This window comes from Nanorana parkeri, unplaced genomic scaffold, assembly GCF_000935625.1.
Source record: "Nanorana parkeri isolate BGI_ZX_2015 unplaced genomic scaffold, ASM93562v1 scaffold35, whole genome shotgun sequence".
Taxonomy (NCBI): domain Eukaryota; kingdom Metazoa; phylum Chordata; class Amphibia; order Anura; family Dicroglossidae; genus Nanorana; species Nanorana parkeri.
Genome location: NW_017306303.1, coordinates 20,115 through 46,312, shown reverse-complemented (window position 1 = coordinate 46,312; position 26,198 = coordinate 20,115). Strand labels below are relative to the sequence as shown.

The following is a 26,198-nucleotide window of genomic DNA, read 5'->3' as shown; positions in this document are numbered from 1 at the left end:
CAAAGGACAGTGCAGACTCCAGCAACTAGCTTGGAGAAGGGAGGAGGGAGGTAAAGGGGGCAGGGGGGAGGGAAGTAGCTTGATTTGCTGGGCCTGTGTGTTTGAGGAGACACCTCTGAGCCAGCTAAATTAGGACCCCACCTGGAGCTACTCCCACTGGACCAGCGCTGACTCGTCGCTGCTCTCTCCGCCACAGTGAGTGAGGGCAAGGAGGATAGTATCGGTAATTGGTATCGGCAAGTACATGAGGGGAAGTACTTGTACTTGGGCCTGAAAAAGTGGCATCGGGACATCCCTAGCACCAACACTTTGCACAGCACTTTAAACTCTCTAAATATTGCTAAGCTCTACATAAGTAATGTCAACATCCAGGTTAATACACTGATTTCCGCTCTGCACCATTGGTCATCATTCTCATCAATTTCTGGTTATCCTCATCATACTGAGTGACACTTGATCAATTACCATGTATGTAATTTTCCTATCAACTTTGGTTTTATATACATCTTGGATGTTGTTCATTGAGCATAAACATGTAGAAATCAGACACAGGATAACTTGTCTGCATATGTTTGCACATTTGTTTTCTGAATACTATGTAACAAATGTCAACACCTAAAGTATTGGGTAATATAATGATTTCAGAACATTTGTCACCATCCTCATTATACTTGCTGGACCATTTACTGTTTGCGTAGTTTTCCAATCATCTGCTATTTTTCTGTTACATGCATCTTGGGTGTTGTTTACTGAGCACAAAAGATGTAGAAGTCAGATGGAGTAATTTGTCTGAAGACATTTCCATAATTGTATTCTATATACTGCATAACAATTGGCAGCATCTTGGGGACCGGGTAATACATTGATTGCAGCTCTGTACCATCATTCTCTTCAGTTTTAGTGACACTTTCTCCCAAATCACTGTGTGTGTGTGTAGTTTTCAATAATCTGCTTCTTTGCTGTTAGTTACATTTTGGATGTTGTTTACAGAGCACAAGGTTGTAGAAATCAGAGAGATTCATTTGTCTGAATATATTTGCATAATTGTGTTATAAATACAATGCAAAGCATACAGTCTTTTTTTTAGGTTGTAGTATTAGAAGTACACACAATTTCATAGGATTATGATTGCAGTTGTTGTGTTAAAAATTTAACAGATTGGTAAGGTGGGCCGCCTAACTCAGTCCGCCGCTGGATATTAGCCAGCCACAAATTAATGACTCGGATTTCTACTTAAAATGCATTTTCGTGCAGTAAAACACAAGCATTCTACTGCCATAAGAGCTGGTGTACATAATAACATATACTGATGTGTATCTTTGCATCAGTGTTGTTTGCCATAGGCTTATAATTCATTATAGGTTAGTCCTATTGGTCTCCATAAAGTGGTATTTTGTTGAACAATAGCACAGTGACATCTTCTCTGCGCTGCAACACACATACCACACAACTGTCTCATTTGGATCTAAACCCTCTGCCATTTTTTCCTCTTTAATTGTTCCTCTTTTTGGCCCAATGTAGAAATATCTATGAAAATGTGCCTTTATCTTATCTGTTAGTTATCTTGTATGATATTTGTGTCCATTGTCTAAATACATTATTGTGGAAGGTGTACCTCCTTCTCATGTCAGAAACTTGGGAGCTATAAAAAAAACAAAACACTGCATTAGGTGTCTTTGGGAGAAGAATACTTCTCCTTAATTGTTAATGGATAAGCAAAGGAGTTACCAGATCACCACATTACAATATGATACAGTTGGGTGGACTGCTAGAACTGGAACCCTGTGCAGGTATGCTGTGTCCCTGTATGCATTTCAGTTTTGATTGAAGTGTGCCTTTAAGCAAATTGGCTGCCTTTCTGTAACCACTTTGTGTAGTATTTGCATATTGATGAGTAAGGAAGGATTGTCATGTCAAATATTTTTGTTGCTGTTTGCATCCACGCAGGGGATACTCATTCTCTCTATTTCTCCTGCAAACCATTGTCAATGGGACAGAGGGCAATGGTAAATCCAAAACGTTGCCACCGCCAACAGAAACAGGAAGTGGGGGAAAACAATCTTCCAAAGGGGGGTGCCTGTTTCAGTGGCACTTGCTAATGTTTTGGACTTAGATAGACTTTACATTTGAAATAATGATAGGATAAGAGCACAGACACCCCCTCCACTACACCTACCTCTACCCGTTCACTCCTGTGAACTTAATTGTTGTTTATCTAAAAATGCAACACCTGCTCCTCTATATATGAAATATGAATGGAAGGGGGTGAGTATATTTTATTGAAGATACATATTGACATTGTTATTTACCTTGGAGTTTGAAAAATGTTTATATACCGTAAAAGTAACTGTGAAAGCATTATACACAGAAAATGGCAAAGAACAGGCGCTTTTGAATAATTTAAATGCGTTTATTTCACATTGTAAATGTTTATGTCAACACATATTTTTGTACTTGTAATTGTACTTGTAAAACTATGTACACATACCAATCTAACAAATTGTCCTTGGAATTGCATATTGTGATCTATTTTGCATGCCATATACTGTATATCAACAAAATTTTAAACAAGCCTGAACCTATGTCATTGTTTTGCACTAGGGATGGCCTTCGCATTACTAACTTCAGTGGCACCAGTTTATGGACTCTACACATCATTCTTTCCTGTTGTCCTCTACATGTTGCTTGGGACTGGACATCATGTTTCTACTGGTAGGAGTACCAAATAAATGAGTCAATATATTGCAAGGTGTGAAATAATTCCATATCTTTTTCTGGCATAGGAGCTGTGATTCTACCCTTTTTGGGAGAAATATTCCTAGTTCCAAATAGGTTTACTTATTAGTAAAGAACTGGCATCAGATGAAAAGATAAAACTGAAAATATGCAGATGAATAATGTGTTCTGAAAGAGGAGCAATACTACTCTGGGAAATGTTAACATAGTGGATGATATTGAAGAGGAATACTAAACATATAGCTGAATTGAAAGCGGTATAGGGGCAAACAATGGGGGAATTTATCAAAACTGGAGCAGACAGAAACTGGAGCAGTTGCCTATGGCAACCAATCAGTATTTCTCTTTAGTTTGCTGAGTTGGGATTTGACAATGAGAGATAGAAGCAGATTGGTTGCAGTGCAAATCTGATCCAGATTTTTGTCTTCTCCAGTTTTGATATATTCCCCCCACAGTGTTTACTCTATGGAGGTATAGGGAATAAGCCAAAAATATGTATGGACACATTGCCACAAAGTGTAGTATATGATAAGTATGCATAATTAAAGAAGATAGAGCTTCCACCAGATGCAGACTTAATGGCGGGCATTGTAACTTTAATGGGAGGAACCCATACTAGGAAATGTTATATGAAGGATCCTGAATATAATGTGGTTGGGGGATTATGTTCCCCATGGAGTCGACTCTTAAAGAAAATTCAGTGTTATATGATACTACTTAATAAAATATTACTTTATTTTCCATTTTCCAGGTACCTTTGCTGTGCTAAGTCTGATGACTGGCTCAGTTATTGATGAGCATCTTGTCCAGAATCCTTTGGATAGAAACCTCACTGGAGAGGAGCAGTTGGAGATCTACGCACAGAGAATAGGCATGGCAGCGGCTATAGCCTTTCTCATGGGACTTATCATGGTAAATACACCTTTCCCTGCTGATTGATCATTTATAATGGAAAACTAGAATATGTCTAATAACAGGGGGTGAGTGTGGAGATGTATAATTAGTATATCTTTGTTATCACAAAATAATGCACAGTGAGTATAGTTGTGACTGGCCTATTGAATTCCATAATGTGTGAAGTGCGAAAAGGACAATGGCCTTTATTTATTAATTTGCAATGGCAGATAAGTGAAAATGGCATGTAATGATATTAAATGAGGGGCCACCTTTGCAAGGCACAAATTTGCATGTTTATATGCTATTGCCACTTCAATTGCAACAGGCAATGTTAGAGATTTATCAAGGTCACTGCAGGGTAGGATAAAAAGGGCAGTGATATGTTTTATGACACAAATATTATATAGGATAAAAACTTTATCATTTCTCCCCATTCCCCAATCACACACAATGCTCATTATTAGCATTGTTCTTGTAAGAGACACACCCTGCCCTCTTCGTAGAGTATTTCTAAATCCAATTTTTTGTTTTTACTTTTAGATAGAGCAGGGAATAGTTTTTGTTTTGGGAGATTTTACTCCCTTTCCTTTCCTATAGACACAAAAGGAAGTAAGCGTAAACCTCTCCAAAGTAGGGGAAATGTCCTAACACTTGTCACCAGAACAAGTGTCCCTTGTTTGAAGATTTCCCCTGTGTTCCTGTTTTGATATCAAAATTGTGGATTTTTCCTTACTTTCCGTCCCAGTGACAATGGTTATCAGGACAAACAGAGAAAGTGAATCTCACTATTATGTAAAAAATAGAATCCATAGCTATATTTAATGGGTGACGCTAGGCATGGTTCAGTGTAGAAAAGGCTGTCCTTTCTTCTTGCCATGGTTATGGTCGACATTGGTGAGTGTAAAAAGCTGTCTATTGTATGTAGCAGATGACCAGTATAGATGATAGTGACACTTTTGTTTCATAAGAAAGTTCATTAATCCTGTTTCAATGTATAATGACGTATAATGTACAATTCTGCTGTAATCTTTCCAGGTGATCATGTTTGTTCTACAGCTTGGCTTCCTCTCCACGTACTTGTCTGAGCCCATAGTGAAAGCTTTCACCAATGCTGCTGCATTCCATGTGACAATCTCCCAAATACAAAACATGATGGGGCTTCCTCTTCCTCGTCACACAGGACATTTCACCATTTTTAAGGTCAGCTAGCATTCTTGCCACATCAAGTGACTCAGACTCCGGGTTGTGTCAGACCTCTGCAGAGAGACCACTGCTTTCATACAGAGAGCAAGAGTCCTTTTCTGCAGCATGCTGACAGAGGCGGCTTCTCTAGTTAGGTTGTGGCTGCTTTCAAAAGAAAATAAACAACTGGAAGACACTGCACAGATTTTGTTTTGATGTTCCTGTATTTAGCTAACTTAAACTGAAGGTTCCATTGGGCTTTAAAGTGTATTTCCACTTTTGCAGCCAAATTGGGATAACACTGATGTTATATTTTTTATATGTTTTTCATTCATATTCCATAACTTTGTTTTTTTGTTACTTGTTGCTTGTTGCTTGCACAATACATGCTCTGTCCTTAACTACAGGTTGTTCCCGTACTGAGTTTTGCCCATAATGCAAGGTGTGTTGGGGAGGTTAATGTTATTAACCCTGTCTGTACTGTGCTAGTAGATCTCAGTATAATTTACAACTTGATTTGTACAATGTCTGTTGTTACATAAGGCTAAAGATTTAGGGGGCTATTCACAAAGCTGCCGAAGGCAGTCAAGTGAATAACCGAGCCGTAGTGAAGTGAGCTGAACAACGTTCGGCTATTCACTACGGCTCAGTACGGCTGATTTCAGCTGTACATTGGCTGGTATCAGCTGTATATTGGCTGCCTTCGGCTGCACTTCGGTCAGCCGAACATGCTCAGCTGATCCAACATCTGGATCGGCTGAGCCAAAGCTCCAGCAGCTCACTCGCTGCCGTTCACCCCTATTTTCATAGCAGTGAGTAAATAGCCGAATGCCGCCGAGCGGCATTCAGGTCAGCTATTCTGCTCGGTACCTCCATGGTACCAAGCAGAATAGCAAATCAATGAAAATAGATTAAAAAAAAAAAAGTTAAAACAATTTTTTTTTAAATCTCAATAATTATTAAATGAAAAAAAAATAAAGATTTTTTTAAAAAAAACAATTGGGCGGAGCTACCAGTGACATTAGCCGGGACCTGCAGGTCCCGGCCAATGAATAACAACTGGGCACAGCCGGTCGTGATGTCATGGCCGGCTCCGCCCAGTTGTTATTGTTTAATGACAGATCAGCGTCTCCAGGCCCTTTGGGGACGCTAATCTGTCATTACAGCTGGGCAGAGCTAGCCGTGAGATCAGGCCCGCCGTTGGCAGTCCGTTCGCCCCGCTTTGGGTGTCACTTCGGCTCAGTCGAGCTGAAGCATCTGCCTTCGGCTTGACTGAGCCACTCGGCCGCATTGGCAGCTGTACGGACTATAATGAATAGCCCCGTACAGCAGCCATTCGGTTCGACTATAATGAATAGCCCGTACAGCAGCCATTCGGTTCCACTGCACCAAAGGGCACCGGCGGCCGAAGAGAGCCGAAGGATCAGCCGAAGCTACAGCTGGATCCTTCGGCACCTCTGTGAATAGCCCCCTTAGAAGCATTGTATGATTGTATGCAATGAGGGGGAGCTCAGTCTGCTATGGTGACAGCCAGAATTTCCTGTCACTTAGAAATTGAGAAATAATCTTGCAAAGACTTGCCACAAAGACATATTTAAAAGGTAAGAAACATTTAAAAATATATATTTTTAGATATACTGTGTGAATGGGAACACATAAAAAACATATAGAGGGGTTTTCTCAAATTATTTTCTCAAATTTGACTGTAAAAGTGGAAATACACTTGAATGTGATAGGCAGCTATAGGAAAAATTATTTAAAAACTTGAGTTTTGCTTACAAGTTCAGATTTCTGTATCTCTGCATGATCATATTAAGATGCCTTGTGACATGGACACTTCCCATTGGCATGTTCATCTACATCTTTTACTATTTAGGCTGTGGCTGTGTTCTAAAGAAAACAAACCTTGAATGTATTTAGCTGATTTAAACAAAAGGTTTAATTTGGCTTTAAATAACCAATAAGAAGGCTTAGAAAAAGTTATGTTGTCCATATTATTTCAGCTGGCTATTATTACACTGCATCTACTGACTGTTTTGCCATTTTGCTTTCGATGAACATCTGCTAATAACGTTTTTCTTCCTATGCTCATTTCAAAATATAATGCTTGTAAGAGGTTCATTTTAAATTATGAACATTGCATGACTAATCATATTATACACCAAATATATAGAAGATCAGTGTTATTTCACTTAGTTGTGTGTGATAAAACAAGTTTAATCATTACATTAGTTTGCTAGAGCATATGCCAATAACATAACACAACAACACTGTGAAATGATTTAAGGATAGCAGAAAAGGAAGTGTATGTAAATGTTCCCTTTCTTCTTGTGTAGACCCTGGCATCTGTCTTTAAAGCTGTACATATGACCAATGTAGCCGAATTGATTATATCCTTTCTCTGTTTGATGGTGCTAATTCCCATCAAGGAGCTCAACGCCCGCTTCCGTACTAGGCTAAGGACACCTATTCCAGGGGAAATCATCATGGTAAGTTATATATTAATATAAACCCTAATAGAAGGATACTGCCAAACTGTAAAATCCTGGAGATGCAGATATATCCTACATGATATAACAGAGCTTTCAGTAAATGAAGGAATAAAACGTGCTGGATCCATTCATTATGTCTGCTTTATGCGGAGTAACTGTTCCTAATCATTAGATTTATATTGGCATGGATGGTATTTCTGGGACTTTAGATTAGATATTTGTATTATCTTTTAATAAAAAATATAATCTTCCTCTTTGTCAGCAGTGTGCATTCTGGTAGTTAGACTCCCATAATGATGGTCTCCAGCAGCATTTCGTTTTTTTCTATTTCGAGTAAAATTTGACTTATTTAAGTTGGAAATCTCTTTCAATTTTGATTGATTCTTTACATCAAGGAGTCTATGAAAACAGATTTAGGGTCTGGTAAGGCATTTGAGGGGGAAATCAACCTTTTTTTTTTTTTGGCGTTGGGGTCCCCTCTAAATTTCCTACCAGACCTAAAGTGTCTGGTATGCATTTTTTTTTAATTTTCTCATTTAAAAACATAGCTTCATCCAAAATTTGGATGAAGTTAGGTTGTGTTTAAATGTAAAAATAAAAAAAAAGCATGCCCTCCCCCCAATTTATACCAGACCCCTTAGGTCTGGTAGGAATTTTAGGGAGAAACCCCATGCAGAAAAGAAATGCGTGGAGTCTCCCCTAAAATCCCTTACCAGACCCTTGTTCCAAGCATCAGCCTGGCAAAGCAGGCGCACCCCCCCCCTGCACCATACCGGGCCACATGCCCTCAACATGGGGAGGAAGGTGGCCAGGGGGCACCTTGTCCCCATGTCGATGAGGACAAGGGCCTCTTTTCCACAACCCTGGCCTGGTGATTGTGGTGGGCTGCGTGCAGGGCGGCTTATAGGAATCTGAGTGCCCCTTTCATAAAGGGGGCACGGCACCCAGTAACTCCCCATATCGAGGTCCACACACTTTCTTTTTGTTTTTTTGGTGCTGGGGTTCCCCCTAAAATTCCTACCAGACCTAAAGGAACTAGCATGAACTGGGAGGGGACTTTTTTTATTTTTTTTATTTTAACGTTTAACAACACAAGTTCATTCCGAATGATATTCAGAAAAAATGTTGGATGCATCCAAACTTTATTGGAAAATTTGGATACATTTGGATTTGTTTTTTCTTTCATTCGGAAATGTGGATGCATCAGAATATCCAAATATGCTGATATTCACCTGGATCTTACATGTCTATATGTTAAAGGTAACTACAGTCTAGGTTTATTAGAATACAATAAAAGAGCAAAGGCATAGCATCCCATCTTAACACAATGTGACAATATTCAATGGTCATTTAATGTACTATTCTAAAAAAAAAGAAGCTCTTTTAAAACTTCAGCTTTCACATTTCCATCTAGTTACAATGAAGAGTCTGCTTCCATAGTTTTCTATTATCAAGGCCAAAACCAGACTTGTAATTTCTAACTGTCACCTGTAGCACCACCATCTGGTGAAATGTGGTCTCAAAGCTGTATCTAAATAGTCAGAGTATCATTTAGCAAGCATTGTTTAGGACAATGTGGTCTTATCTGGGAATATCCTTAGTAATTTAACTTGCATTATTCTATATTCTCTAACCTTCTGATAGATGAAATCTTATTTTGTTTGCTTTAGCATACTGCTGTACAGTTAATAAGGTGTATCACTAAACTTTTTTTTGGATAGAGAGGAACTTCTGTTAGGTGTTTACTGCTGTCTGTGTCTTCTCCCTTACTTCCTGTTCTGGTGACAGTGGTCGCAGATGGTCAAAGATAGAAATAAAAACACTGTTTTTACAAGAGGAGAAAGATTAGACCCTCTATCAGTTTTTGGTTGTTGGGTGTGCAGGGGCAAAATCGCCAAAATAATTACATATGTAGTCCAGATTTAATTTTATTCAGACTCTTATATCATAAAATGTCAATATGTTTAGGGGTTTCAAAGGGTCCCTCATTCTTCAGGGCTAGGTACTGTTTAACAAAGTGTATACTGGACTGATAAAACTGTTCCTGTTGGGAAATGTATCCTCAGCTTTGTGGCAGTAAGTGAGCATAAATCTTCTTCCAGTGCAGACACACAAATAACCTAACTTGTTGTATCCCTTCCCTACTTTGGCAATACCCCCCCACCCCACCCCACTTTTTTGTTAGAAATAATTAATAATACATAAAATAAGGTTTAATTAACCAGCTGTGGACACTGGGTATGCTACAAACTTCTCTCACCGCTACTCATGATGACAGCTGAAGGTTGCTGTGTGAGTATAGCAGCTACAGCCACTGCTGTCAAAATACAGACCTTCCGGCACAGTGTTTATTTATGCTCATAAACACTGTTTGGATAAAAGATAGAGAGATAAAAAGTAACGTTGTTCATTTTGTATCTAATTATCTGTATATTAAAGGGATGAGCTTTAAAATGCATATGATTTCAGTTAACACAACCTCACAATGAAAAAAAGTTATTTTTTTGAAACAAAATTTGTTCCTATTTAACCTCTTAGTACACGTAGTTTACCTTAATCAACCCTAAACAACACCTTCTTCTCCTTCTTCCCTTAACTTTTATTTTTCTGCTGATTTGTTTATTTTATTTATTTATAATTACATTTTAAAAAAAAATTTGATACGTTTTACCAGCTTCATATTTCAGTGTAATTTTAAACAGGAGAAGAAATGTAATACAATTTTTATACATTTTTTACTACATTAACATTTTTTTTAACTAACACTCATTATAGTAAAAAAAAAAGTATTGTTCTTTTTTTGTCTATTTGTTGCAAAAAAAATACAATATTTGCAAGCCTTTTTGAAACAAAATTTGTTCCTATTTAACCTCTTAGTACACGTAGTTTACCTTAATCAACCCTAAACAACACCTTCTTCTCCTTCTTCCCTTAACTTTTATTTTTCTGCTGATTTGTTTATTTTATTTATTTATAATTACATTTTAAAAAAAAATTTGATACGTTTTACCAGCTTCATATTTCAGTGTAATTTTAAACAGGAGAAGAAATGTAATACAATTTTTATACATTTTTTACTACATTAACATTTTTTTTAACTAACACTCATTATAGTAAAAAAAAAAGTATTGTTCTTTTTTTGTCTATTTGTTGCAAAAAAAATACAATATTTGCAAGCCATTATTACGTAAGGAAAGCCTTGTTTGTCCAAAAAAAAAAAAGATTAAAAAAAATAGGATAAATATATTACCGTGTTATCCTATGTAATGTATGTATGTAAGTTATTGCCAAATAAACAGGCTCATGGCAGAAAAGTAAAAACTATTCTGGTCCATATATACAGGTGTATACAGGTGTGAGAGCTACAGTGGTTAATACTTTTTGAAAGACTAATGCATACTGACTTAGTAAGGGCAAAATGTTTATTTTTTTTAAATTTCAGGTTCTACTCACTACTGGAATAACTTTTGCTTCATCTCTGGACCACCGATACAATGTGCAAATAGTTGGCAGCATACCAGCTGGGTAAGAATTGGAATTACTGTACGTGTTCAGGGAGACCGCTAAATTGATACTGACATCACAGATTTAGTTCGGAAAAGCCAGAACTGAACATCTGCAGTTTTGAAATGTGCTGAATTGATGCCAAAAAATATGCTAAAAGCCACACATAAATATGTGCACATAGCAGTAATTAAGTGCATATAATTATGAAACACTATCTTTAAAATCCACGGGGTGAGGTCTGTTTACATTGTTAAATACAGTGCAGGGCAATGTGTTGTCACCAAAATGACCTAGAAAGCCCCCCAGCTATGGGTGTTATGTAGTAATTAAACAAACAAATGCCCTAGGACTCCCCTTAAAGTGGAAGTAAATGCTTTTGGTTTTGTCCTAATGTGCAAGTATGCACAACACATTAAGACAACAGCTCACAAGAGAGGGCAAAGTCTGGAGGATGAACATCGGAAGATATCATGGAGGCCTGCCACAAATTCAGTATGCCAGTTCTAAAGAGTTCAGCAACTGTATGTTCCGGCTCAGTTGCGAGTCTGGATCACACTGGGTGATTCCCATGATTGCCAGAGCAGTGAGAATAAAGTGGCCATCTTAGACGTGCCAGGCCACTTCTCCTTGCTTTTGCTTTTCAATAAATGTTGATTCATCAACATTGTAAGTTCTTGTTTCTTCAGCTCATTGCCATATAACATTCTATTTCATATCATTTTAAAACAGGTTTCCAGTGCCTAAACTTCCTACCCTGAAAGTCATCCCTGATGTAATTGGAGACACAATTGCCATCACATTTGTAGGTTATGCTGTATCTGTGTCACTGGCTATGATCTATGCAGAGAAACACAGATATACCATTGATCCAAACCAGGTGAGACATTAGATACTATCATACCTCATAGTACACATTGCCTATTACAATTTATTGAAGGGATCCTCTCTCTCACAGCCAAGTACTTCCCATGCAACTGGAGTCTGCTATTGTCCAACTTCTGGAAATGGTGCTAGTTCTGGGGCGGGCAGATCACAATGTATGATGCAACACATATTTGTGCTGCCCCAACATTTCTTCTAAGAGCTGGTTGAGCAGAATCTGATGATGGGGAGCTTCCATTGAGGGAAATTACATCCGTCCTTATAAGTTCCTTTGGAAAATGAATATAATTTTTCATATAATTTCTTTGCGTATTATCTTCAGGAGTAAAAATAAAATGAATGTGTATCTAAACCCAAAACCCAAAATGTAATAATTGCTCCCTTTTGGTTTCTGAAATATACAATTGAAATATTTTTGTTATGTCTGTTTCATAATTTCAAAAAAATATCTGTTGATCTTGAAGAAACCTTGTAATTTGATAAAAGTCCTATCTTTTTTTCTGTTATTTTTTTTTATTTCTTAGCGATTAGGGAAATATGAAATATTGCATATACATATTTAATATTGAGCTTCTTTGAGCCAGCGGGGGGCAACTGTAACTTTCAGATACCTGGTTTGCTGTGGTGATGCACAGACTGCTTTAATAGCGGAATTTCAGGTTATACACAGCAGAATGACAAAAGAGGGTCAAATCCCTCCGCCTCTCTAACTAGAGACAATACCCTTTTCATAAAAATACATTTAAACCTCCTTTTTAATTATATTATTTACCCCTCCAGTCCTGAGTTTTTCACCCCCCCGCATACTTGGATTTCTTTACTTCCGACAACCATGACCTCTACTTTGGGGCAGATAATTACACATTTACAAAAAAAATAAAAACATAAATTTTTTTAAATAAACAATTTTTGGTTTTAGTTTTTATTTATTTTATTCTTTTTCACTTAAATGTATTGATAGCGTTAGGATCAATGTACCCCAGGAGCTGCCTGACACTCTTCTCTGAATCAGAGTCCTCTGATTCGAATCTTCTATGAAGGTTCAGACAGCTCCTGAGCTTCGGTTCACTGGCTTGTCAGCCGACTCAGCCAGTGAACCGAAGATTCTATTCATGAATCGGTTCTTTTGAATGAACTGATCCAAATGAACCGATTCATTTGAAAGATCCGAACTTCCCATCTCTAACCTTTAAGCATCAGTAGCATTCATAGATAACTGTAGCTTTATTTTTTTTATTGCCACCTGTGTCTGGTTAGGGAAATTTCCCTTCACTTTCTGTCCTGTACACTCAACAGGACGTTGGAGGAAATCTTTCCAGTGTAAGGGAAACTGCCTCTTGGACAGTTGTCACAGGAACAAGTGTCTCCATTGGAAGTTTTCTGTTCTGGTGGCAACTCAAAGTTTTGGATTCTCGCTCATTTGCATTCCTTGTGACATTGGTGATCAGCACAATTAGAGAGAGCAAATCTCCCTAAAAGCGACACAGAAATTAAAAATGTGACAGTGGTTCTATCTCCCCACTGCTCCCCAGCTGAAAAGAAATGTTGCCTTTAGTTATTATGTAAAATGCCTATACATGTTAGATGCCCATGATCCAATATTTTGTGTCATGATACAAAAAAAACATGTAGGACCAATTTAAACCTGTGGGGGTCAACTTATATACAACTCTTTTGTTTAAAAACAATGTTTGTGAACATTTTTTTCTGTGCATAATTTTGGCATAATTATCTGCACAGAACAAACATTCACAAATATATGCAGGGTGAAGAGCACTGTGAATAGTTTATAAATAGCCACTGGGTGTTTTAACATAAGCATTTTAACATAAGTCAATGCATGTAAATAGGTCTGTGATGCACTGACATGTGTTGTCCAATTGTAGACGCATTGACATGCATTATAGGGTTTGTTGATGACGATGGCAGGGCATGGAAGTGTATGATTGTTGATAACACATAGAAAACACATAGAAAACACATACAAAAAACAGGCTCAAAATAGTGTGAATCCAGCTTTCAAATTTTCTTCGTCAAGTGTTATGCTGACTTTTTGTCTCCTTTCATGGAGAGGGGTCATTTAGAGAACTCAACAGTGGTAAAAACTAGACAATTTCTGAATATTGTGTATTTATTCTGAAATGCATTTTAGTTGCATTGCAAAGCTTTGTACTTTTTACCATCCTTAGCTGAATTTCTGGAAAATGTATTTAGAAAATGAAAAAAATGCCCAGCGTTTATTACTGTATTCCAGTTTGCTTTTATAATTTACCCACTTACAGAGCTTCAGCTTCTTTTTTTTAGGAACTTTTGGCTCATGGAATATCCAATATTGTCTCTTCACTCTTCAACTGTTTTCCCAGTTCGGCTACTTTGGCTACAACAAATATTCTCGAGAGTGCTGGAGCTTACACTCAGGTGAGTTTTTATTAAATTTGATTATGCATTTGTAAAATGTATATTAAGATTAGTTTATCTTTAACCACAATCTTCTATACAGTATTTATGGAACACCAACATTATGTAGTTATTTAGAGAGTACACATATTGATTGACATCAGGGCCAGGCAGAGGCAAAAGAAGCACTCGTCTTGGATGCCATGCTGCTCAGTTCTGCAAATTACACTGGGAGATGACGACTCTCCCTGTGAAACCAGCGGCAATGCACTCCATAGCTGCCTGTTCTAGTATCAGGAGCTCTCTGTGCACAAACTGAGCATGGCACCCGGCTGTCACAAAGCTCTGATGATTACACAGGGGAGATCTATTTTTTTTTGTATTACTATTTTATATGTAAAAAAATAAAGTTTACATTGATTTAAGTTTGTAGCGCCAAATGTAAAAAAATGCTTGTGATTCTTGCACCTTTATAAAAGGGACACATCACAGAATAACATTTGCAGTTAACGCTAATTAGTTTTCTAATCCTAACATTTTCTAATTATATTTTAGTCAACCCTTATTATTTGTATTAACTCCTTCATTCATTCCTTCGCTTTATTTTACTGTTTTAAATAAATGTGAGTTTTTTTAGCGCCTACTTAAGACCTCAGGTGGAGGAGGCTGGCGGGAGAGTGCACTTTGGCTAAGGCATAAATACCAATAACAATGTTCTATATGGGTGATGTTTGCAGTAAATAAATTTGGCAGCAACTTTGAAGATTTTAGAAAAAGTCAAGTGCTCTTTGGAAGTTGTTTTTGAACCACCATTCAAACATTTAAGAGCTGTCTAAACCTGGGGGGAACAAGGGTTGTGAATGTAATGGTAGTAAAGGAAGTTAAGGTAACAAAAAACTGCTAGAATATTTTATTGAGGCCCAAATTTAAGGATTATGTTTATGTCCGGTGGTCTAAAGGGAGGTGGGAGCCGTGGAACAGATTGAATGGTAGTCAGATGGCTATTTGGATTTTCCAAGCAGGTTTAGGTTTGCACATTTTTGTATCTGTGGAATGGTTATCAATGGTAGAAGCTGGTAGTATAATACTAATGAGCTATATTTGGGAGTCCTAAGCCTCCTTCCAATTTGTGTCTATTGGGGGTGGACTCTGGAATTTGTGGTTTGATATAAAGTGACATTAAACCCTCAGATTTTTTAACATAAAACAATACTGTAATGTGAGCCCTACTGTAATCCATGGTAGTTTCCCTTCTCTTTGCTGCTCTACCTTTTAAATCCGTATCTCTTCTCATGCTGGGCAGAACTTCTGTTTTGCAGCAGACTGCCTTGTCTCTGGAATGGATACATGGGGGGTGATTTACTAACCTAAACACACGCACGCACCAGGTGCTTGTGATTTTTACACAGCAAAATGTATTTATCAACCAAAAAGTCTCTAAAAGCATATTTCCACTAATGCCATATATGGAAAAATCCTGCACATGATGCATATATAATGCTGCTTCACAGTTTAGACAAAAATGGTTAGCTCATGCATTTACATTCCTGCATTGATCAATGCAAGCAACACAACGTAGAGCTAATTTATACAACATCACCTTGCAATTCATGCTTGGCTTTGCACAACACACCTGCTGGGTGTGTACACACTACAAAGGTGTCTAGATTCCACCAATAGATCATGCTGGGAGGGAACACTCTACAGAGGTGTATACTTGTTCGTGGCGTGTTTATAAGGTTAGTAAATCAACCCCATGGTGTCTGTGTGCAGGTTCACAACCTGAGCCAGCACTACAGGAAGAGGCACTCAGCTGCAAAGGGAAGTTCTCCCCCAGCATGAGAAGAGATAAGGATTTAAAAGGAAGAGCAGCAAAGAGAAGGGAAACTACTATGGATTACAGTAAGGCACACATTACAGTATTAGTTTATGTTAAAAAATCTGAGGGTTTAATGTCACTTTAAAGCCAAATTAAAGTAAGTATTTTATGTTGAAGAGGCAGTAAGGTATAGTCAACCTTTTATATTTTTATCTTCCTGGCAGTAATCCCGAGTGTGACTCAGGGGTAAATTTTCCATACCAAAAGCGGTAACCCCACGCCACACTCGGGCATCTTCCCTGTTCCTTCCCTGCGAGCGCCGCCATTGCAGGGGGGCGGAACCGGCGAGAAATTCAAAAGTAAAAAATAGAAAAAGAAAAAATACTGAGATAATCATACTGCCAGGGAGGTTAAAGATGATTGGGTCTAGTTAAGAAAGTTAACGGCGGCTCTATGTTTATAGTCTACAACATGAAAAAAGTTCATAGAGTTCCACTCTAAAGATTTTCTCCTAACTTCCTGTCCCAGTGAAATAGTAATAAAATGTAGGAGGAAATCTCTCCAAGTGGGATTCATATAACAATAAACATTGAAACGGAAGTTCAAAGCCTTCCGCACACTATCCACAATTTTAAAAACAATGTCCGGAGTATGGTTTTCAATGTATTAAGTGTTCTTCCTTTGTAATTCTGTACTTTTTTTTTTTAGCTTTCAGGATTCTTCACCAGTAGTGTGGTACTTGTTGTTCTGATTTGGGTTGGTCCGCTATTTAATTACTTGCCAAAGGTGAGTTTCATGCACAAACATAACTGTATGGAGGTAAGGTCAGAAGAGAAGGGATTTTGTCATTGTTTTCCTCAATATTTGATGATTTGGATTTACTTCTTATAAAAGGAAGAGAGTAGTGGAGAGGGTTTGGTAGTACTGTCCACCTGACACACTTTATTTAAGGTGTATGACTAACCAAAATGTTTTCCTTGTTTTGGATAGAATGAGGAAGGGTAAAACCCCTGTTGAGTTTTTACTGCTGTCCTGGACTCTCTTATAGAGCATTACTCTAACTTCCTGTCTTGCTGATGTTGCCACACAGGAAGTAAAAATAACTTTCCAGTAGCAAAAAATACATAATTAAAAACGGCGGCATAACAATAGCCAAAGGAGCCCATGCAGCTGCTATGGGGCTTGGGGTAGGAGGGGGTCCCATGAGGAGGACTGATAGAAATGAACCCTATAAGCTTAATGTAGTCACCAATCCCAGAGTTTCACTTCTCTTAAAACCTTATAGGAGGGCTGAGGTTTGTTGTTCTACAAAAAGGTTTAAAGCAGTTTGTATTAGGGTTGAAAAGTAAGTGTGTATAAGAGCATTATACATTTTATCGTGACATAAAATATCATTATGTTGATTATTATTAGTGATACTATAACTTTTGCCCCCAGCACTGCTCCCTAGTAGTGAACTAACTATGCTGACAGCTGCTGCCTGAGCTTAATACATACTTCATGTTAAGATATTTTATTTAGTAGAGTAGGGGAAGGATAGAACACTTGACAGATTTCTATTTCTGTCTTTGTCCGTGATGCAGATTTTACCTAATTTCTTGTCTGGTGAAACTGTTGTCAGCAGGACAGGAAGTGAGGTAAACCTGTCTGACGGAGCCTGAATACCAGTAATACAAGAGCTCTAATCCAATCTATTCGAAACTAGAAAAAAAGTTTTTGGTCTGACATAAAGTTTTACATCGTATTGCATAGAGCAGAGCTAAAGTCCCTATAGCATTAGAATTGCTCCACTAAAATGATGTGACAAGGGCAAGAATTGTTTTTAGCTGCTACTACAAACTACAAATAAGCAACAGCACCTGGAGAGTTCTTTCCTAGTGACTGACCATCAACTTATAACTGATCTTCATAATAGCTGGTTAGAACATAGTCATTGTAAAAAGTACTCTCTAGCAGTGCAGTGGCTTCTTTAAAGAGGACAGGCGTGCAGTAACCAATTGCAAACGTTAGCATGTAGCAGCAAATGACACTGGTTGCCTATCATGAGAATTAGTCACTTTCCTATACTACACTGCTGACTCCTACAGGAGAGACAGCCCACAGCATCCTTACCACAGGGCAGAAATACCCATCCTTTGTATTCATAATGCAGAAACCAAACTGAAAACGAGGGAGGCTGTAAACAGAACTACATTTCAATCCTGAGGTACAAGTTATGGTATTCTACTTATATTTTATGCAGTTTTAGTGACAAACCACAATATACCAAGCAGTTAGTCATCTTCAAGTGTAACCTGTGTTTAACTAGTTTAGTATAAATTACTTATGTACAGATCATGTATCAACAGCCAAAATGGAAGTTATAATGGTTTTGGAACCACTATATTTTAATACAATTCAAGTGTATACATTTTTTCAACTGTTATTTTATTTTTGTGTTTTACTATTCATATAAAATCTTTGTTTTACAAATAAACACCTATGGGGTTATTCCCAAAAGGGTGAAAAGTTTGGTGAAAGCAGGAGAAGTGAACAATCTAGGCCAAAATAGCTGAACTGGAAAGTGAGCTGAATTGGAGAATTTTTCCAAATCAGCTAATTTGTCCTAGATTGTTCACTTCTCCTGCCTTCTCCAAACTCCTCACCCTTTAGTGAATAACCCTGTTAATATATGAAGAACTCACAGAATATAATGGGTTTTCTGAAGAGAGAGAGCAAGCAGAAGCTGCTTACCTTCACAATCTCTCTTTTTGATTAAAACATCTTACATAGCCATCCAAAAGAAGAGAGGAATGAGGGGAATAATTAGGTGGAATGAGTATGTGATTCAGTGTTGTGTTTCTACAATCCTGTGGTTACATTTCAGCTTGAATTATTGTGTTCCGTAAACAAACTTTTCGTTAAGAGCAGCTAAGGAGAACCTAAATGGAAGCCTAATGTTAGACCAGCTGGCCAGATATAAAAATAGAAAACATTCAAATACAATTTCCTAAATGCAAGGTCAAAAAAAAGGAAAATAAATTTGACATTTTTAATTTATAGCCCTGATCCTAATAAATAAAGAAAATATGTGCAAAACATGTATTACATGCTTTTCAGATAAAATATTTTATCAATGATAGGAAGATTACATCAGTAGGTTGAGAACATCCATCGTCATGTGAAGAATTTCAATTTCTACAAAAAAAAGCACAGAGCTCCCCAACATGTGCAGAATTGTTTTATTATCAACTGACAAATAGAAAAAACATACTCACAGGAAGTGCAGTAAAATGCGCTTATATTGGTCCTGCAATCAGGATATAGGAAGTGTAACCCGTATTCCAAATATCAACACAGAAGACGCCGATCCACTGGCTGGAATGCCGCCTCATGGCTAATCGTCTGTGTTTGCGGCTGATGTGTTTCTGGGGCACGCCCCCTTCATCAGAGCCACCAATCGTGAGCTCACAATTCTTCACATGTCGGGCGCTCTGTGCTTTTTTTGTAGAATTTCAAGTTATAGTTTCCTAGTCCTTGTGAGGGAGCAGCACAGTGTGTGAAGATCGTTTGTTGTTTACTTTTGGGAAGAAGGTCTCTCTACTAGTTGTCACAAGCGCCAGGTATCAAGTATTGTTTGCATGTGACGAACTTAGTATACTACAATTACTATAAAGAAAGAATGTGAATGTGAAGTATAAAAAAAGTATTGATGAAAAAAAAACATTCAGGGTTTAGCCAATAATTTTTGCCATATAAATTCTTAATGGTCCGCATAACTGAGCGGTTGGCAGGGGTGTGTCAGAAAGTTGGGAGGTATCCTTGTATGCTGTAACAGAAGTGGCTTTAGTTGAAAACTCTCTCCTGTGTTCCCGTAGGCAGTACTCGCATGCATAAATGTTGTCAGTCTCAGACAGATGTTCGTCCAATTCCAGGAGCTTCCAGAATTATGGAAAATCAGCAAAACTGACTTTGTAAGTATCTTTCATAGATTATAAATATGACAAGCCAACTAAAATATTATTGAAAATATATACTATAGAAGGTCACTGAACCACCTCCATGGTGAGTCAGGATCACTGTCAGCAGAGTCATGTAGGGCTGCAATACAAATTTCAAATGCCTCTGGACCTTATGCTTAGACAGCTCTCAGGGCTCAGGCTGGAAGTCAGGCCCACGGCTATACACCTAATCTGGTCACCCATGTTAAAATCTAATTGTACAATTGCCTTCAGAATTACTAACTATATAGTGCAATCAACTTACTTATTGAATATTACCCCTTTTGGCATGCTTACTAAGTTGATTTAAAAAAGCACACACAGGAGACAAACACGGACTGTTCAAATATGCTATCAAAACTGCACGTTAAAGATTATATTAAAAAAAAAAAAAAAAACACATGGCTGTTCGGATATGTAATAGAGATTGTATCATGGGCAGGGCCCTCCTTACCATCTTGTCTTGATTTGTATTGTAACTGTAATGCCTTTTTATATTGTAAAGTGCTGCACAAACTGCTGGCTCTATATGAATCCTGTATAATAATAATAATAAAAAATAATAATACTATTATTATTGGTGTTATGTGACAGTTTTTCTAAAATAATACCAACTAATGATTTTAAGACAGTGGGGAAGTGCCAAGGCCCGGTCGCAGCTGCAACCGTTGTGATCCAGGTAGTTCTGCCACTGACTCCAAACTGTAGAGGAACTACAAATCTCAGCAATATATTATACAACAATGCAGAATAATACCACCAGCTATAGAAGACTACAAATCTGACCAAAACATTACACAGCAATGGAGAATAATCCAAGCAGCTATAGGGGATTACAAATCCCAGCAATGCATTGTAAAGCAATGCTGAATGGCAACCAGCTGTAGAGAACTACAAATTTCAGCAATACATTATACAGCAATGCAGAATGGCAATCGGCTATAGAGGACTACAAATCTCAGCAATACATTATGCAGCAATGCAGAATAATAGAAAATTGTAAAATCTGCGCTTGAGGGTGGGTACAGTATAAAAGCTGCTGCACTATGAACCCTAGGGTCAAAATTGATAAAGTGCTAAATGTGCAGCGCTAAAGGTGATAATTAAGTAAAAATCTTTGATATCACAACAAGTAATATATACTATAAAGTGTTATAGTGCAAAAATCAACTAAAACAGCAGTGTTCAAACAATAGTGATGGGCTATTAAATAGCCTCAGTGTAAACAATTGATTCACTCTTTTGTCAACCTAATGGTGATAATTTCAAAAAGTGTATAAATAATGATCAAAAAAAATAATGATCAAAAAATGTAAATGGCTGTTTGCCAGCCAAAACAATAGAATATTAAACAGTTTTAATATTCTATTGTTTTGGCTGGCAAACAGCCATTTCAATTTTTACTTAATCATCACCTTTAGCGCTGCACATTTAGCACTTTATCAATGCAGAATAATAGTAGATGTAACAGCTAGGTTGTGCATATTATAACTTAGGGTTCAATATAATACTAATAAAACTATAAAAGTGTACCTGGTGTCTAGTTTTTTTGCTGGTCTCAGAAGGGGTCCGCAGGGTCTCAGCAGGGGTGCCCTGGGTCTCAAGAGGGGTATGCAGTGTCCCAGCAGGGTACCCAGGGTCTCAACTGGGTTGTCCAGGGCCTCAGGAAGTGTTCACAGGGTCGCAGCAGATTGCACAGGATCTCAGCAGGTGTGCCCAGGCTCTCAGGAGTGGTCTGCAGGGTCTCAGCAGGGGTGCCCAGGGCCTCAGAAGGGGTCCAAAGGATATTAGCTGGGGTACCCCAAGTCTCAGTAACTGTTCACAGGGTCTCAGCAGGGTGCCCAGGATCTCAGGAAGAGTCCACAGGGTCTCAGCAGGGTTGCCCAGTATCTCAGGAGGATCTGCAGTGTCCCAGCAGGGGTGCCCAGGGTCTCAGCAGGGGTCCGCAGCATCTCAGCAGAGGTGTCCAGGGTCTTAGGAGGGGTCCACAGCATCCCAGCAGGGTGGGTGGGTACGGAAGGTGAAGCGATGTAAGCTGCCCCATGAGGTCCCCAGAATGCTGCCGTAAGGTCACGAGCAAGCGCAGGGCCTTACGGCAGCCACTTGTGTTTAAACATGTAAAGCGCTGGCACTGATACCGGTATCGGTGCATCCCTAATAAAGACTGTTCAATTGTGTAATACATCTTTATATTCTGACAAATGATCATGAAGTATATACACCAACAATTCAATCTTTCTTTCATTCAAATGTGCTGTATTATATTAAATATTGTTTTCACTGCTCTACTTTCCCCACAAGAGGGACGTATGATTATTTTTGTGCACGTCACTGACTACAAGTGCAGGTTTACTTTACTTTTATCTCTTTAGCCTTGTGTGGCTTAGTGGTCAAGCTTAAGTGCTGGTTCACACCTGAGCATTTTTCAGCGCTGATTGAAGCGCTGAAAAACGCCCAAACAGTGAAATCCCATACTTTCCTATGGCGATGGTTCCCACCTGGGCGTATTTCAGCCCGTGGAAACGCGCTGAAAAACGCCCTATGCCCAAACAAGTACAGGAGCTTCTTTGGGGCGTTTTTCCGGGCGTATCCATTGGTATTCCCGAGTGTGGCTTGGGGTTAACAAAGCAGGAATACAGCGTAGGACTTACCTTGTCCATGATCCCCTCTGTGTCCTCCGGCCGCTGCCGACTTCCGGGTTCCGTCCCTTGCGAGCGGCCGCGTCGCAGGGGGCGGAACCGGCGGGAAGTTTGAAAGTTTAAAAAAAAACCCTGAAAATAAAGCAAAAAAAAATCACACCGCCAAGGAGGTATAAAAACGCGTGTTTCACTGAACGAAAAAACGTGCTAAAAAACATACAAAAAACTAGCTGAAAAACGAGCAGAAAAACGTGCCTATGGTACGCCCAGGTGTGAACCCAGCCTTATAATGAACTGAAGGAGAAGTCAGCATGCATAAATTATGAGAAACACTACAAAGACCGATGCATTTTACTACAGTGGCAGGCTCTGTTGGAGAGATTATTTTACTTGCTTTCTATTAAAAAAATAAGTTGTGCCCAGGACAGGAAATGAGGGGAAATCACTCTAACAGCAACAAAGACAAAAATGAAAATACAGACCCTCTGCTGGGTTTTTATTGATGTCTGTTTCCTATATATTCTGTGTGATAAAAAAGATCTCTAGAACAGAAAGTGAGGGAAATCTCTCTAATGGAGCCCCCCGGATAGCAGTAAAACCCGATTATGAACCTCTCCATTACAGAGATTATTATGTTTTTGATAAAATAAGCGTAAAAAAAAGGGTAAGTGTATACATGCATATAAGAAAAAACAGAGTGGACTGCCTTCATAGGGGAGGCAGTCTAAGGGTTCACAAATGATCGGGACAGTAAAATCTAAAAATTGGGTCTGTCCCGATCATTTGTGAACCCTTAGACTGCCTCCCCTATGAAGGCAGTCCACTCTGTTTTTTCTTATATGCTGTTATCAGGTTACTGATACGGTTGACAGACCCCTGTTAAAAAGGGTAACTGAACGAGCACGGATCTCCAGGAGTAAAACAATACCGTTTTTTGTATAAGTGTATACATGCAATTTAAAGTAAGTTTCCACTTTTACAGTCAACTTTGAGAAAACCCCATATGTTTGTTATGTGTTCATATTCACACATCATGCCTATAAAGTGTTTTTACAAATATTTCATACCTTTTAGATATCTCTTTTGGGCAGGCCTTTGGACAGACTGAAAACTTCTCTCAGCAATTTAAAGTGACAGGAAACTTTGGCTGTCCTCATAGAAACACTAGGAACACTCTGAGCTTTCTCCTATTAACATAGAATGCTTCTAAATCTTTAACCCTTTGTTAAGACAGTGTTCAAATCTAGTTTACAACTGATAAGGAGATCTGCCAGCACAGCACAGCACAGACAGGGTTAAACATTAAGGTCCCCACTCCCCTTGCATTTCAGAGACAAATTCAGTGTAGAGAAAAAAAAACTTTCACAAAAGAGTAAGTAATATGCAGCATTTTTTTTGCATTTAAGCTATACTACGTGAATTGGAGCATATAACAAATATAAAATAGGTGTTATCCCAATTTGGCTGTGAAGTGCTAGTTTCTTACACGACTGGCTATTTAGAAGCAAGATATTGCCTGCCACCTGTTGCCAACAATGGGAAATGCAGCTGCAAAAATGACCTCGCATGTTAAAATCCAATAACATCTTCTGATCTTATTTTACAGTCTGTCTGGGTGGTGACATGGTTGGCTGTAGTCATACTTAATGTAGAAGTAGGTCTGATGGTTGGTGTTGTTTTCTCTATGATGACGGTGGTTTGCCGAACCCAAAGGTACACAGTCTAAAAATGTAATATTGATGTTTCTTATTGTGTTTATTATGCTTGACCTCATTTTGGCATCATTTGTTGATAATGATGAGTGAACCAGTTTGCAGTTTTGTTTATGCCCCTGAATATATACATGTAGAATTATCAAGTATGTAGATAATCATTCAATTGATTGATTTATGATTATCTAGATTTATAAGTTGCACGATTCTCCGCAGATCAGACACATTTACTAATATATATTCAGGAAAAAGTGGATGGATCAGCCATTCTCCTGATCTGATCATCCCTAGCTGTAACATTGTTAAAATTAGAGCATTGGTATATTTTGGCTTATTTGTCCTTTTCAATTTGTTTATTAAAACCCAACTCAAGACAACACTTTATTTATAATTGATAAACTAGTGTGTAAGAGAAAGTGTCATTGACACATCCCAAATGCTTATCTTTAGGTTCCCTCTTGAGGTAACCTATTAAAGTGACATTAAACTCTGGAGCTAAAGCTTAAAAATACATTCAAGTACCCAAACTATTAACAGAAATGTGTCCTATTTGTGTATCACTCGGCTGTAGATCCTCAAATCATCTCTGAATTGGTGCTGACACTGTCCTTCCTTCTGGAGGGTGACTACTTTTGTTCCCCATGTTCCCTGTATGTGTTGTAAAGTAAAGAAGCCAGCGCTCCAAACTTGCTTTTGTGGTGGACTACAATCTCATGTTTAGTTCACTAATTTGTACTGAGATTGTAGTCCATCACAGGACGCGGTGGCTACTTTACAACATACACAGGGACCATGGGGAACAAAATTAGCCACCCTCCAGAAGGAAGGACGGTGTCAGCAAGTATTCAGGGATGATTTGACGCTCTACAGCCTATTGATGCACAGATAAGATACATTTTTGTTAATAGTTAGGGTACGTGAATGTATTTTTAAGATTTAACTCCAGAGTTTAGTGTCACTGTAAGGGAGCCTCCTGTTGTAGGAGGGGGTTGGGGCCGAGCTTGACAATAAAAGTCAAGAAAAGCTGACATATGTTGTCATCATATGTTTAGCCTGTATTGTCTGTCCAACAGTATTACTTTGATGACTTATACTAAAACATAGTTTTCATATATTATATATGTTTAAAGGAGTTTCTGTTTTTTGACAATTTGCTCTGCCTTTTAGGACTCAGTGCTCCGTGTTGGGAAGAGCTGTCAATACAGAAATATACCGACCAGTAGACCAAAATGACAAGGTATACATTTTCAGAACAAACACTCATAATACCTACAGTATTTTTACAAAAAGTAACTTATCCCCATGGGATGCTAACCATGTGATAACACACACTCTGTTTCTTTACCGAGTACTTGCCTAGATTAAAAAAAAGTTTGAATGTGATAATGCATATATGAATCACATTGCCACCAACATGCTATATAATTAGAGATACTAAATGTAGATATAGAATGTAAAGGTATTACTCTTTGTTAAAACAGTTTTATCCATAGGTTGTATCCAATTTTAGTTTACTTGCAATATGGGTTACACGTAGATTTTAACTGCTGAAATTGAACTTTAGACAAACATAAAAAAATTACCTTTAGCCTAGTTATATTTAATAAAAAAAACATTAAAATGTATGTAAACCAAGTCATTAAAATCTCACATAAGGGTTAAAACGTTAATGTAATCAAAAGCGAGATTTATTTATTTTTTTATAATCTGCAACTTTTATTAAATTAATAACTGGTGATACTGAAATGGATCTGAACCACAACTGGGTTCACACAAGATGTCTGCTGCTGTTTCTAATTATGTCGTTTTTGGTGCACCGGAGAAATCACAAACTCAGGATTAAGGTTTATGACGCATCTACTTTATTCAGGGCGGTCTCTCTCCTTTATACACAGATAACAGGAGAGTGTTCGTCACACATATGCCCACCTCTGTTATCTCTAAATGTCTTGTAC

General features: G+C 38.1%; 1 protein-coding gene across 1 annotated transcript in view; it reads left to right on the top strand.

Annotated features, from left to right (window-relative positions):
* The first annotated feature begins 2,603 nt into the window (after positions 1–2,603).
* The window catches only part of SLC26A10 (solute carrier family 26 member 10), a 39,672-nt gene continuing 16,077 nt past the window's right edge, over positions 2,604–26,198 (top strand). The window contains exons 1-11 of the mRNA XM_018569588.1: positions 2,604–2,712; positions 3,488–3,648; positions 4,669–4,833; positions 7,152–7,304; positions 10,750–10,832; positions 11,544–11,691; positions 14,001–14,114; positions 16,621–16,698; positions 19,770–19,865; positions 24,138–24,244; positions 25,411–25,480. Of these exons, the coding sequence (XP_018425090.1) occupies positions 2,604–2,712; positions 3,488–3,648; positions 4,669–4,833; positions 7,152–7,304; positions 10,750–10,832; positions 11,544–11,691; positions 14,001–14,114; positions 16,621–16,698; positions 19,770–19,865; positions 24,138–24,244; positions 25,411–25,480 (1,284 nt within the window). The remainder of the gene's footprint in view (positions 2,713–3,487; positions 3,649–4,668; positions 4,834–7,151; positions 7,305–10,749; positions 10,833–11,543; positions 11,692–14,000; positions 14,115–16,620; positions 16,699–19,769; positions 19,866–24,137; positions 24,245–25,410; positions 25,481–26,198) is intronic.